Source organism: Sinocyclocheilus rhinocerous, unplaced genomic scaffold (assembly GCF_001515625.1).
Source record: "Sinocyclocheilus rhinocerous isolate Xijiao unplaced genomic scaffold, SAMN03320098_v1.1 scaffold1107, whole genome shotgun sequence".
NCBI classification, from domain to species: domain Eukaryota; kingdom Metazoa; phylum Chordata; class Actinopteri; order Cypriniformes; family Cyprinidae; genus Sinocyclocheilus; species Sinocyclocheilus rhinocerous.
The window spans coordinates 611,747-627,158 of NW_015647084.1; the positions used below are offsets into that span (position 1 = coordinate 611,747).

The 15,412-nt window shown below is 39.5% G+C and overlaps 1 protein-coding gene across 1 annotated transcript; it reads right to left on the reverse strand.

Moving 5' to 3' along the window:
- Positions 1–1,126: 1,126 nt before the first annotated feature.
- On the reverse strand, positions 1,127–13,858 carry epha2a (eph receptor A2 a). The gene is made up of 17 exons (XM_016513044.1): positions 13,683–13,858; positions 13,363–13,430; positions 11,548–12,211; positions 6,856–7,011; positions 6,400–6,732; positions 5,923–6,050; positions 4,779–4,956; positions 4,542–4,644; positions 4,275–4,330; positions 3,962–4,087; positions 3,396–3,581; positions 3,231–3,292; positions 2,929–3,138; positions 2,627–2,776; positions 2,237–2,430; positions 1,977–2,132; positions 1,127–1,858 (listed from the first exon to the last, which is right to left on the reverse strand). The coding sequence occupies exons 1-17, from the start codon at positions 13,765–13,767 to the stop codon at positions 1,750–1,752; spliced, it is 2,964 nt and encodes a 987-aa protein (XP_016368530.1). The 5' UTR covers positions 13,768–13,858; the 3' UTR covers positions 1,127–1,749.
- Positions 13,859–15,412: the final 1,554 nt, after the last annotated feature.

A 15,412-nucleotide genomic window follows, 5' to 3' on the forward strand; every position in this document is an offset into this window, starting at 1 on the left:
ACTTTGCGTATAAAAATACTCATAACTATATTTTTAAAATACACACACTATATTTTAGTATAGTAAACCTTTGAAATATATAAATTAGCCATCATCTTTTAAACATGCACAAATTTAATAGTTAAGGCTGACTCTATTAGGTACGTCTGTATCTATTATCTAACATATTGTGTATTATTTTTTTACTCATAATCGACAACAATTATATAAAATGTTAAAAATGCAATTATGTTGACTATTATATTGGGTGTAATTATAGCTAAATAATATGTCAATCTTTTCAATGTCATAATTTATGTCTGTAATAAGTACATTGTGCTATAAGGTGTCCTTGTTGTAACTGTTGTTGTTGAATTTTTTTTAATGAATGGAAGCATATGTGATGCTAAATGTAAATAATGAGGAAAAACACGTAATTACTTTTATGTTTGTATTTATTTTTAAAAACTGCAACGTTATCTATCCCATCCTGGTATACTTCGAGTACATACTAAGTGTGCTGATAATCTTGTTATTGATTCGGTCTCGTCATGTTCTCCCGTCGCTGTGGGGTTTTTTTTCTTAAGTGAACTAGAAATATGACATCCTTGTAAGCAACTCAATTCCTAGAACTTTCACCAGCTGTCCTCCTTATAAGAACAGTTAGACTAAGTGCAGAGAAATGAGCCTGACCCACACCAGACCAGAACAGACAAGCTTTACTTGTTCACCAGTTCAACTGTCACAATGCACAATTAAGAGCTTAATTCCTGTCTGCTTCTGTATTAAACACACCCTAGGCCACAGTCAGCATTCATTCATAAGCATTTTCATTCTACCACTGCTTAGGCCTCTTGATTTATAAAAGTAGCTAACTCATGCTTGTTAGGTGTCATCATTAGTCTTCACAAACATTCATCATTGAAGGACTGAAGTGAGTCAAGACTATTACAGACACTTTGTCTCCACTACAGTGAATGGCTTTCCAAACTGCATTTGTGGAGAGACTTAGAGCTTACAGTCAACTGGAAATCTAAAACTAAAACACAGTGATGTTGTTACTTTTGTGCATGTGCAATTTTGGGCATGTTAGTGCATGAATTTTGTGTGAGGTGCATGATGGTGAAGAGTTGACTTAGGATGAGACTTAGAAAATATTTTAATACTATACAGTACATTATTTTCTTTACAAACACAGACAATAAATACAAAAATAAATATTAAATAAAAAGAGCTGAAATAAGACATGTAAACACTCATCCTATCTTTCAAAACAGGAGGATGTCGGTCAACAATTTAACAACATATAACATTTCCTACTAAACCTTTTATATTTGTAATTGTACAACCTTAAATCAGACTTCAAGCCCTCACATTTGGCAACTCTGTTTAATATGTGGATATATGGGCACCACAGGTTACTATCGTTGTACCCTTGATAGCACCCTAATCATCAGACCTGAGGCAGTAGTTAAAATATTTCAAAATTTCAAAACAGACCATCATATGTCCACTGTGTGCTTAATATGGCTTAAGTTGAAACAGAATCACAAAGAGCATAAGGGTCCATCTGACATGTAAAAATATTATATAAAAAGCTTTAAAAAATGAGAAACAAAATATGAAAACAGTAAAGTGTTTATATTCCCGAAGGGAGTCCATTTCATTTGAGGAGGGCATTCTGGTCTTTATTCAGTCAGCTTTTTAAAGTCCAGTTTGGGCCAGTTCAATTGTCGATTCAGAACAGTGCTGCTTCGCTCAACAGCATTGTTACACAGCAAACAGATCCAGGGTCGCCGTCGGGTCTTGCAGGCCCAGAATGCTGTAGGCTATTCTCTTCTGATGACCTGGCAGTCGTACTCCAATGTTCCCTATGTCACTTTTTGAAAAAGAAAATAGAGAACGGATTAAGATGAGGCCATAGAAGAAGTCATTTATAACCTCTTGTAATTGGTTAATTTTGTAATTCATTTATGCATGTAAGCAGGCATACTTACTCAATTTTTAAGCACAGCACCTGTTCCATAGTTTTAATTCCAGCAAGAGCAAAGGTTTCTCTGTATTGGGCCATCTTGATGGATTCCAGCCATTCATTCACTGACCTGATGGGGGCGCCATCACTACCACTAGTGCTGGGTAGACGAATAGAGACACTGTGGGGGGGAAGATATATTTATTGAACATCTCAGTATAAAGTATTGTAGATTTATTAATCTACAATACATTTATCATCAGCAGTCTGTTAACCGCTTCTCACCGGGGGTCGATACTAGCAATGGCTGAGAGTGACTCTGGGTTGCGAAGCAGCTTCTCGAGCAAGTTGACGATATCAACAAAGCGTGGCCGTTTGGAGCGGTCCTGCATCCAGCACTGCAGCATGAGCTGATTGACCGCAGATGGGCAGCCCATCGGTGCCGGCAACCTGAAGCCTTCGTTTATGGATTTCATCACCTGTGATCAAATACACAAAGAAAAAGGTGAAACTCATGCTCACAGAGGACTTTTAAAATGAATGCTTCAAACATTTCATCAGTTTTTAGAACATGCTAAGGCATTGCTAAGGGTTTGGGTCATTTTGTAATCATCCAATTTAGGCCAACCTCCTAAAGTATGACAAATTAGCAAAAATAAAAGAAATTTCCCATACCTCATGGTTGCTCATGTCCCAGTAGGGTCTTTCTCCAAATGACATCACTTCCCATATGACTATGCCGAAACTCCACACATCACTGGCTGAAGTGAACTTCCTGTACGCTATTGCCTCAGGTGCCGTCCAGCGAATAGGAATCTTTCCTCCCTAAAAGAGTAAGAGTTAAGGTTCACTCAGTATTCACTCAGAAAATCATTTTAGAACAATGTCGAAATATTCATTTTTAAAATAATGAAAAGAATGTTTTGATAAATTTCTATAATTATTTTATTATGATGCTATGCATTCATATAACTTACAGTAGTCGTGTAGGTTCCCTCAGGATAGTCCTCCAGCACTCGCGACAGGCCGAAATCTGAGACTTTACACTCCAATTTGCCGTTGACCAGAACATTGCGAGCTGCAAGGTCCCGATGAACGTAGTTCATGTCTGAGAGGTACTTCATTCCTGCCGCTATGCCATTAAGCATTCCCACAAGCTGGTATGAGGAAAAGTCCCCATCATGGTCCTGTGGAGAAGAAAGAAACAGATTAGTGATTAGTGCTACATCTTAGCAAAGGTATTCAGATTAAACATTAACATTTGCTGACAGAAACACACCCTTAAATACTGGTCCAGAGCTCCATTCTCCATGTACTCTGTGATAATCATGGCGTCTTTGACTGAAATAATAAATAGATGGGAACATCCTGTTAAAACATGTACTGTTTTGTGGAAAGGTATTCTAAAGTACTGGAAACTATGATTTGACCGGATGACTCTTACATTTGGTGACAACACCTTCCAGACGGATAATGTTCTTATGGGAAAACTGGCCCATAATACTGGCTTCACTAAGGAAGTCCTGCCTCTGCTTCTCAGTGTAGCCTGGCTTCAGGGTCTTTATCGCTACGGCGACCTCACAGCGGCCCGGTATTTTCAGAGAACCACGGTAGACCTCACCAAATTCTCCTATGGAGCAATATGGAAACACAATTGTTAATTAACGACATAACTTAAAGTCCAAGTTTTTTTAGAAGACACAGAAAAGACACTTAAAAAGACATATGTCAAAGACACAAAAACACGTCAAATGACTATTTTCAACATACTTGCACCAGCGTTCAATAAAATAAAACAAAAGCTAAAATAAAATTTAAATATTACATGAAAAACTTCAACTTTGAAAACTCAAAATGTTGAGTTGGCAATAAATAAATAAGTTGAAGTTGAAGTATTAAAATGACTAAACTTGAAATATAAAAAAAAAATACAAATGACAAAAGCACAAAAATGCTTACAAATTTATAAACACTATGATAGTATATAATTAATACTAAAATAACACTGACCTGCACCAATGACTTTCTGCTTGGTGATATGACTAGGGTGAATTTCACTGGCAAATTTGAGGACAGCCGAACAGGGGTCTTCATATGTATGGGGATCAATGTATGTCTTCAAAGGCAGGAGTTTTTCTGTAAAATAAATAGGTAGAGTTTGACCTTGTTTACATGACGCCCACTGTATGATGGCTGAGATGACACTTTCAGCTTTGGAGATTAATATATAGGGATTTTCGTGTGAAGCTATTGCTGATAGTATCAGACATGAAGTCTTAACGCCAAACACATGAATGCAAAAGGGATTCAATCCGTTTCTTACCTGGACATGAAAAGTAATCTCCATCTACCCTCCGTCGGACATGGGAATTCAACCTCCTGATAAAAGAACATTCAACATCACATTAGTGAGTTAATTTAAGCTCCTATCTTGATATCTTAAATGAGAATGATTGCACATCAAAGCTGGAATGTAAACAGTGTGGGTGAAGTGACTAAGGCAAAGTTAGGAAATCCTGCTCTGTGGTTGGGAAAGAGATAAAGAAGAGAATAGAATGGAAAAAGTGAGACCAGAGAAAGGTCCTCTAACCTTTTGTGCAGGACCAAAATAGCCACCACAATCAGCAACATGACTCCGCCCCCAGCAATGGCTCCCATGACAACCATGGAACTATTCTGCGTCTGAGATTCCGCTGTTGAAAACAGAACAAAAAGAAATTCACTTCACTCATACTGACAAACATTGGCGCAAAGTTACGCACTTTCATACACGAAAGCATTAAAAGACTAAAACGAAACGCCCACATACGCATTAGCACGCACTTACCGAGAGGCAACGTCTCAAATTCAAGCTCGGCGCTGTGGCTGCTGGGATGGCCTTCTGCTGTCAGGGTGTGAACACGGAACACATACTTTGTTCCTGGTAAGAGGTCATTAATCTGCACAGAGTTCTTCTCCAGAACCAGAACGGTGTAGGTGGTGACATCCAACTCTCCGGGGTCCTCCTATGAAACAATGAGGAGAGGAATTTGAAAGTTTATTCCAAAATGCTAAAGGAAGAAAACATGGGAAGGCCATAGAGAGAGAAGCAGAAAGCACACAAGATAAAGTCAATTATATTTTCACATTTACTGAAGAAATGACTAACTTAAGGTTCCACAATGCCATGGCATTGCTATGCTGTTGCTGAGGTGTTCTGTATTACTAGGGCATTGTTAAGTGGTTGCCAAGGTGTTCTGGGTGGTTGTTAGGGTGCTCTAGGTGGTTACTCAGGTGTTGCTACAGTAAGTGTTTGCTAGGATGTTGTAGGTGATTGCTAGGGTAATGCTCTGTGGATGCTATGGGGTGTTCTGAACTTCTGAGTGGTTACTAGGGGATTGCCATGTGGTTGCTAGGGCACTGCCAAGTGGATGTTGTCTAGGATGCTGTAGGTAGTTGCTAGGGTATTGCTAAATGGTGCATGAATGTTCTAGGTGGTTTCTAGGGCATTGCTAAGTGGTTGCTATGGTGTTCTAGATGTTAGATTGTTAGGATATTGCAAAGTGGTTGCTAGGGTGTTCTAGGTTGTTTCTAGGGCATTGCCAGGTGGTTGCTAGGATATTTTAGGTAGTTGCCTAAATGGTGCTAGGATGTTCTAGGTGGCTTCCAGGGCATTGCTAAGTGGTTGCTACAGTGTTCTGGGTGGTTGCTATGGTATTGCGAAGTGGTTGATAGGGTGTTCTAGATGATTTGGCAGGGCATTGCCAAGTAGCTGCTATGGTGGGTTGCTAGCGCACTGTTAAGTGATTTCTTGGGTGTTCTAGGTGGGTTGCTATCGCATTGCTAAGTGGTTACTAGTGTGTTCTGGGTGGTTGTTAAGGCATTGCTAAGTGGTTGCTAGGGTGTTCTGGGTGGTTGTCTACAGTCCCACCACCCAAGTCTCTATGATATTCTTATTAAAAAAAGGTAACATAATAAGATATCATAGTCACCTTCTTGCGGTACATGAGCTCATAGCGGGGGGAATTGTTATTCTGCACATGGTGGTCCACGACCCAGGATAAAGTCAGACTGCTGGTGGTCCGATCTTCTACTCTCAGGTACAGCACCCTTGGGCCATCTAAATAAAGAGGCACAATTCATCAGTATTTTCGCTAACCATCAATGTCTCAATTTACATTTAATGCCATTTGAAACACTGTGTCTTAAGCAGGCATGACATGTGATCAGTTCTCCTCCATGTTAATCTGTTAATCTTATCGAGCTGTGACAGGCAATGATGTGCACTGGATAGCTCCGCCCACAAAGAAACCTCATTGGTTCAAAATTCAGCTTCATGTGGCAAAACATCAAATGCAAATGAATGTGATTTTTGCCACATTTTCACCATCACTGTGGACAGAACTATTGCTTGTCGCTCAATAGCTTGATATTAGTGCAATTTAAACTTAAATTCTTAAATATCTAACCTGTGAAGTGAAGCACTGTTGTAACGCTAGCCGTGGCTCTCTTTCGACTGAACTGGGACACGCCACTTTGGGCCTCGACTGTAAATGTGTAGTTCACATGAGGCTCCAGCTCGCTAACCACGACCTCGGGGTCTTTCAAGGTCGTCTGCGCAGGCTCAAATCGCACCCTCCCACCACACAGTGAACACAGACCACCCTCACAGTGCTCGCAAGCCACACTGTATGTGATGTCGCTTCTGCCGCCAGTGTCTGCCGGTGGGCGCCAGCTCAGTTGCAAACTCCCCGCAGTCAGGAGGGGCGTGTATACCAGGTTTTGGGGTGGGCTAGGCAGAGCTAGAAGAGCAAAACATGGTATGTTTAGAAACTAGATTAAAATGCAGAGAATAAAAAAAAAATGTTTCTTAAGATCAAACAACATTGTAGAGGAGTAAAAAAAAAAAACGTATTCACACTTACAAGAGCAAGGAGCAGAGTCAGGGTCCGTAGGGGCCCGGAAGAAGCCCTGCATGCAGGGGCACAGCAGTGCTCCACGACCCGGGGGCTTGGTGTTTTCTGGACACACTTCACATGGCTGGCTGGAATCTGTGCTCTTGTAGTAACCTGGTTCACAAGCTTTAAAAAAAGACAGAAAAAAAAAAACAGATGAACATGAGGCATTTATCAACTAAAAGGACATAGATTCACATTTAATATATAACCACATCACAATTTCTTTATTTTTGGCCATTGTGCACATAAAGGGAGGGTCAATCTTTCGGCACAATCACAACTGCACACAAAAAGAGCCAATCAAAATGGTGCAACCGACAGGCAACGTACAACAGTCATTCAAACATTCAGCAAACAAAAAACTGATCACACTTCACAATGCAACCGGAAGATACTTTTAAATAAAACCAGTCAAACTGGTCACCAACTTTTGTATAGACCTTTCATGACTAATTATATCTGCACTGTCAATTTTAGTGCCAAAATACTGAAAGAAAGAGATTTGAAAAAATGCAATGGAGCACATGTGGATGTCCGTTGGACAAAACAGGATGTCGGAACTGCAAGCGTCAATATAAGCCCTCTGGTCTCCTCTTCTCCTCCTTTCCTTCCTCTGCCGAATGATGAGGACATGCTATAACAAACACAAAGGGAAGAAACTCCGGAAACAAGGAATGGAGGCCAGGGGTGGGGGGTGATAATTATTAACAAAGGCGTCCGAGAGCAATGATTCAGAATCACATGCACGCTCTTAAGAAGAGGCCGGTTCTGATAGGTGTACTTTTAATGGGCATGAGAAACTCACTGGCTTGCAAAATCACTGTGAATATAGATTCCACAGAGCTGAGGAACTTCCTTTGAGGGGAGTTTGTCCCCCCTGGGGCCCATCTCTCAGTGCTCACCTCAAACAAAGGGCCGAGTTTCAGATTGACGACCGATGGGAGGTGTGCGAGTGTGAGCGTGAATGGGTGAGTGAGGATTGCAGACAGAAGTTCTCCCGCTGGGATTTTACATTGGGTTTTGTGTATTTGCTCGGTGTATAAGGGTGGACGTCTATAGGAGGGGGTCCGCATAAGAAAGGCAGCCCTTCTTTGTGCATTTTATTTGAAGTCAGAACAAGAGCGGGAAACTCCCACTCTATTCCTCTAATCTTCATGTTTGTGTCTACTGAGAGTGGCATACGTGAAATTGGTCTGAATTAATCCAAATTTCACCAAACGCCAAGATGCTTGTCAGCCATGAGTAATAAGTCTGATTCAATATGTTAATGCTGTTTCCATGGGAACTTTGTGTGAAATATGTTTAGAAAGCGCTTTGTAATGTGTAACTTGCTCATGGCACCACTGACGAGTCAGGATGACCGATTTCACTAAGAAACTATTTAGGGCAATGCTGCGTTGGTGGACAGACAAGGAGCCATCAGAAACAGTATGTGAGCAAAGTGTGGAAAAGTGACTAAGGCCATTTTGCATACTTGTGCCACGTTTATGTTCCCACAACCACTAAAATATGCATGACACAAATGATTGGCAGGGCTGATAAGACTCCAAGTCTTTGGCTGGTGAACACAATGCACAAAGGGAATAGTTACCCTTTGGGTAGAAAGGTCAACAGTTAGAATAGCAGTTTCGCCAACACAGTAGTCCTCAACAACGTGCGAGAGCAATCCAGTGGCTTTTAAAGAAAACTAATGGTTTAATGTCAAGAAATGTTTCCCTAAACAATATTTAATAATTTTTTTCATGTTATGGCCTATAAATAAAATTCTATTTTAATTACCATTTTGAATAAATTCATTTTAAAAAAGGTGAATTTGGGAATCACAACATTAAAAAAGTACAGTATAAAAACTAGATATTCATTTTGACATTTGCTTACGTTACACTTAATGTTAATAAATTAGAATGTTTAATGATTAGCTTTACCTTTATCACAAAATAGTGAAAATGAGAAAGCACAATTAAATATGCAATATAATACTGCTAAATCAAAAAATAAAAAAAGCAATTAAAATTAATAAAAAAGTAATTATTAATTAATTAAAATTGATATTTTATTCAAGTAAAATATAGACCACACTGCTCTCTAGGTATTAGTTGCAGCATTTAACCATTAGATGACCACTGAATCACTAAATAAAGTGCCCAACTGCTAATTGGATTAAACATCTATTAAACTGGAGCTAATTTCAAAAATGTTTCATGTGTCAATGCAAGTAACAGTATAAACTCTTATATAATGTTATAAAAATAAATCATGACACTATAGTCAGCTACTATCCAACATCGTTGGTAGTAGCTAGTATCAAATTCATAAGCAGTGAAAACATTGGAACACTTGTGATCTCCCCCGAAACTTCTCAATTCCACATTTCTCTGGCTAACCATTCAAATGAGACCCCTTCCCCCCATCCCTGCCCGGCAACCAATCACAATTGTCCCCAACAAACACTGGCAGGTGGCGATAAGCTGAACAGAACAGCAGTCACGTAGAAAACCACTCATGAAAAACTCCCATGAAAACAATGACAACAGCAACTTCATTGTTTCAATGGTTGTTTGGGGTTAAGAACCCTCTTTTACATTGAATGCTTTGAGGCATCTTTTCACTCTATGGAGAAAAAACCAAGGTTGTTAATTACTACAGTCTTTCAACAGATGAGTGGATGAACAAATTACAGAGTGAAACAATCATTTACAGAAGAAGAAAAAAGGCTTTGTCAGAACCAGAACGGAAAGAACCACAGGTTGGGATGTCTGGACATGTACTCCTCATTCCTGAAACATGTCATCACAAAGTCAACAAGATACCAGTCTCCATTACAACTCCCCCATGAGCTCTTTTGTCAGGTCATCATTCATCACACTTCTTCCTAGGGTGTCAAAACATTTAGCATGTCTCCTGGAAACTACATTATGAAGGAAATGTATGGAATCTGCCCTTTTCCCAATAACCCCGAATGCCTTCAGATATTCTGAACTCCCTTGATGTTCTTCAATGTCCGTTTCAGGTGCAGGTTCCTGTAGGGCTGCCAGAGGCCAAGGTCTTTAAAACATGCTTTCCTGAGATTGCCCTTCCTGATTGTTCCTATATGGCTCTTTTGAAAAGATTTCTCTCTAACATTTTTTCCAGTGATATCCTTTTTTTACAGCATGTTCAACAAACGTGCCCTGCAGTTGGTCTGCAATGTGTTTACCAATGGATAGGTTTTAATTCCTTTGGTTTTACGTTTTACAGTAACATATAAATAGCCTGTCTACTCAAAACCACATTTTCCCACAAATACAAAAGGTGTCCAGAGAGGTCCAGCCCAACCTTTAATTATACGATGACTACCCCAGACAGACCTTGGGCATGCCAAACCTTCTCTGTAATCTGCGGTGAGCTGTTGTCATGGTAACACACTTGCACAATGTAACACAGGTAATGGTAGCTCTGCCCATTGAGTCATATCAGCTGTTGGAGGGTATGGGAAAAGTGTAATACGACCTTGGGGGAATTCCTTGAAACTATTTGGAAAAACCTTAAAATGAAACTTAAAAAGAATCCCTTTTTCTGTCAGAACTTGTTATAGTAGCCCAATACTTAGTACACACTTAATGTATGAATGTAGCTATGTTAGATAACATCCCAAACCAAACTTGAGTGGAAATTACTTCATACGTCCACTAAAAAGAAAAACATTGGGAGCAGTTGGTTAAGTCACTAGCTGATAAAAGTCAAATTAGTTCTGAGAAAAGTTGTTTGCAGATCTTATTATCCAATGAAAAGCAGTATAGCTCATTATTGAAGACTAACCCTTTCACCCAAACATGTTATTTAAGTCTTATTCAAATGCAAGATATCTGATAATGTACAAAGGTTAAAAACCTATGAATGCAAATCATACCACTGTAACCATGTACATATACTCCTTAACAATAGTACCTTGGTATCTTCACACTTCCTTCCCGAAGCGCTAAGCACACATGTAGAAATAATACACCAGCAGGTGAAAGGGTGGGGAGACGGCTGACATTCCATTTGACTTGAGTCATATTTCTGGCCTCTCACAAATTTCTCAGGCAGCTCTGTGGCAACCACAAAAATCTTGCAAGCTTCCCAGAACACACCCTCACCCGACAACACACTTACCATCTGCCCACCCACAAATACCTGCAGTTGTTCCCAAATTGTCTTCAACTTGTGCAGAGTTATTGACTCAAACAATGAAATAATGTAAAGTATATTATAGTGACAGACCGATATATATATTGACATGACATTTTTTGGCCAATTCGAAATTATCTGCATTCATTTTCTCTCTTTCTTTCGTCTTTTTGGTTAATTTTGAGTTTGTGTTTCAACAATTTTGAGTAGGTTTCACTGCTAATTCTAAGTATATATCAGCATCTTTATGCAGCTTTTTGGAATACTTGATTCTGATTGGTCAGTTGCGTCAATCTACATTTAAATATTTTTGTCTGACCACTTTTGGGATAATGACAATCTGATTGTACATTATCACTTGTATATTCGATATTGGCCACCATGCTTTAGAGGAACCAGAATTTTTAAATTAAGTAAAAACCTATATCCATCAACCACTGTTAAATAAGCATAAGTTCAACATATCACTGAAGCCCAGAACACTACTAAACAATAAACATCAAAACTCACCTTTGCAAGCATCTCCAACAGCTTGGTATCCCGCTCGGCAGAGACACTGGCCCACAGGAACGACCCACTCTCCCTCAGCGGTGCAGTACATCCGAGGAGCAGCTTCTCCAACCACCACTGCGTCCTTCACACAGGTGCCCTCCACCTCCGCCAGCGCTCCTGACGCCACCTGCTCGGGGAAGGCGGCCAGGCTTCTCATCGTGGCTGGGCAGGTGGTGTAGAACACCCTCAGCCCCAGGAGAGCAACACAGCCTCCTAAATCCTGGAAAGCAAGGTAGAAGCCCCTTCTGGAGAGTGGCCCGATGCTCTTCGTCTCAACGTTCACCCGCAGCTCAGCTCGGCCCCCTCCACGATTAGCAGTTACCTCGTCTGGGGCTACGGTGGCTATCTTTCGAAACTGGCTCTTGCGGAAATTTGTGCCAACATCTGTGTCAGTTTCGCCTAGATAGAGGCCAAAAGTCTCACGACAGGATGGCGACGAGCCGCCAAACGAGTTGCAGTCCCGGACGACAAAGCGCAGTTCTACGGATATGCGAGAGACGTCGGGCCTACGCTGGATAAAGGTTGTACGAAGCCAGTTGTCTTGTTCTGTGTCACTGGCAACATTGCACACACTGTAGGTGTAAAGAAGAGAGCCGTTCACCACCGTCTGGACAACCTCCCACTAAGAAAGATGGAAAAAAGAGAAAATGTTTTATCATCTCATAATAAGCATGAGAGAAAAGTCACTCAAATTAAACTTTTTTTCAAAGGTGGAGCATTTTATTTCTGTATTGGAAAATTAATGACTGCTTTAAGTCTCACCCAAAACTCATGCCACTGGTTAAGTCAGGCTTATTGGGATTCTCAGAAAGACAAATAATTGACTTGATAGTGCCACTTAGCACTTAAATAACTTTAAAATGAAATATTACAATATCCTGCTAAATGTTAGACTAAAACTGCGGGAATCAGACCTTTGTAAAACTCATTAGAAGGGTGTGGGAGACAAAAAGTAGGCCTCTGCTCTCCTCTTTCCCACCACGCTCTGCCTTGATACAACTCCCTTTTGACTCGACTCTTCAAAAAGTACTGAAATAGCTGGCAAAATAAGTGTGACCTCAAAGGGTCCAGCAGCTGAGTAGAGCTGATAGAAGCCTTCACGACATCAGGGAATGAAGATGACAGGACTAGCCTCGAAAAGACTAATTAAACACTTTAGCGTGTGAGCATGCATGGTCAGGGGAAGTGGTGGAACCCTCTCGGTACATCTCTTGAGAGGTCTTTGTGTGGCTGAAGAGGAATTCACAGTGAATTCTTATAAACCAAAGCTTAAAAGAAAAAAAAGTGGTTTGCGCACTCTAAAGCCTATAACCAGAATTTACTTCTGCTCAATCCTTCAGAAAGGAAATATATATATATATATGCACACACACACACAATGTTTAAAATATGTCATCCCAAAATGTACTGGAGCACTTATGTTACACATAAAAATATAACAATATATATATGGACATATGGTGTCCAAATGCTTTTTGGAGCTACTGTACATTAAATATTCAACAATACACAAGATGATAGGTTCGGATGTTATTCAAGCCTGTTGCCAGGAGAGAAAGAGAGAGAGAGAGAGAGAAATAAGCTTTTTAATGGATTTGAGAGGATATGACTAAATTTGATTGGTGTTTTAGAGCACGAAATGACACTGACTCATGCATCCATGTAACCTCTTTAAGATGTACACTTAACGAAACTGGACTGAAGAGTCTATTCATGGATCTTAACGCATGGTATGGTGAATGTACAGGGAACAGATAAATTAATAAGACTCACCCCTTCTTCATTCGGCCAGGTTAACCAACCTAATTCACTTCCGGCAGCCTTCATATCAAGTAGCACATCTAAGGATCATATAATATTTTGTTACAGTCAAAAAAAGTAATTTACTCATTTAAATGTCTTATATGTAGATTTGTAGAGGAAAAATATAAACATATAGCCTAAACATATTTCGAAATATTATATGAAAATCTAACCATTACGATTTTGTCACAAATAATATATTTTATTCATTCATCATACAGTAATTATAAATAGAAACGTGAACTCTGAGTGAAAAGATTCAAATAAAGAAAATCTCGACCTGTACTTACGTTCTTTTGACTGGATCCCACTAAATACGTGGTTAACAAATAAATACAAAAATAAGAAATGAAACCGAGTGCGTCTGTAGTCCATTGCGTTTGTCAAATTAAACTTTTTGGTCCATGCGAAACTCCTCCGACTCCGGCATGAAGGAACTTACTAAGTGGAGTTGAGGTTTCATTCATGGATATGGGAAGTCAGGTGACTCCGCCCCTTGGAATGCGCTCCATATATGGCGCTGGTGGGCGTGCCTTGGGACACAAGGGTGCTTTGAGTGACGGCCCCCACACCTGTTCAATGAGTTTCGGATGTTTGCCCACGTTCATTTGCACAATAGTAATTTTAGACGATTGGGTACGGTATCAGTTCAAAGAGAGAGCTTTTAGTATTCCTCTCCTTTGAAGCTAATATCCAGGTATTTCTTTTGCAGACTGCAATTAGTTTCATATTTTAATACGGTTCACCACGAATTTCAGTAGGCTTAAACGATAAAAAAAAAAATGTTAGTAATGGTTATTAACAGTGACTGAAAACGATTTTAAGTTGTTCACAAATTGTACTTTACAAATCACATTTGTCTAACGCAAAATAGTTGCAGTTGTCAGGAAGATGGAGTTTTATATAATGCTTTTATGGATTTGTAAAGATTTTTTTCAACACCGGGTAAAGTGGAAAATATTTTAAAGCATAAACTGCAACTAAAGCTATTGGTTGTGGTATAGGGCATACTAAAGCACACTTAAAATATTTGGCAAACCAACCATCACTATTTTATTCCCATGACAAGTTAGAGAAGGGGTCAAGTGGGCTTGCCTCAATGAATGAATAACTACTAATGAGTTAAAGGAGTATGAATATGTAGATGGTGAAATATGACAAACAAAAGCATCGCAAGGCAATGCAAAGGAATGCTTGAGTCAAGTCTCCTTTGTGCAGCAGTCTGTCAGAGTTCCTTGACCTGGGAGTCAAACACAAGCTGACTTCTTCTCAAGAGCTTTGGAGGCTGCCTGCATTGTGAGAGCAGCTATAAATATTCATTAGACAGACAATGAATGAAATACCTCAGCTTTAATTCTAGACAAACTCAAGCAGGGATTTATGTGGCACGGCTCTGAACAAAATCCAGACTCAGAGAGTTTTTACTGGCATTAATATTAAGACTAGACTTAAACCCTGATATATCAGTTAAATGTCTCCAAAGCATTTTACATTCTAGTCTCCAATACATTTAAATGCACTGCAAAAATGTTAATAAAACAAAGATTATTGGAGTATTTTTTACAGGAAAATATTATTTCAGTCATTTTATTTCTTCAGTGTGTTACTTGCTGTTTCTTTGTAATTATTTGTGAAATTTACTAGCAGTTTCTGAATGAAAATTGTTTCACCACCAAATATTGTTTTTCATTGTATGTCCGCAAAATTAGGCCTATACCAAGTATAAAAATCCAGAAAGAACTATATGTGCAAACAAAATTTGCATATGTCAGAGCAACAAGCAGACCCTTCATTCCAAAGCCCTTTCTAAGAGATGATTCAAGAAAGGAATATTCTCAGTCAGCTGCATGGTTTTAGGGTTGTGTTCACACATGATGTGTCTGCCAAACATGGCTGGTAGAGCCCTAGGTTAAAACAGCTAACCAACTAAACCAAAATTATTATTCAGGCATAAGACACTACAGGCAAAAACACTGATTTTTCATGTAATGGTCAGTTTTGAGATTTTGGGCTATTTGGC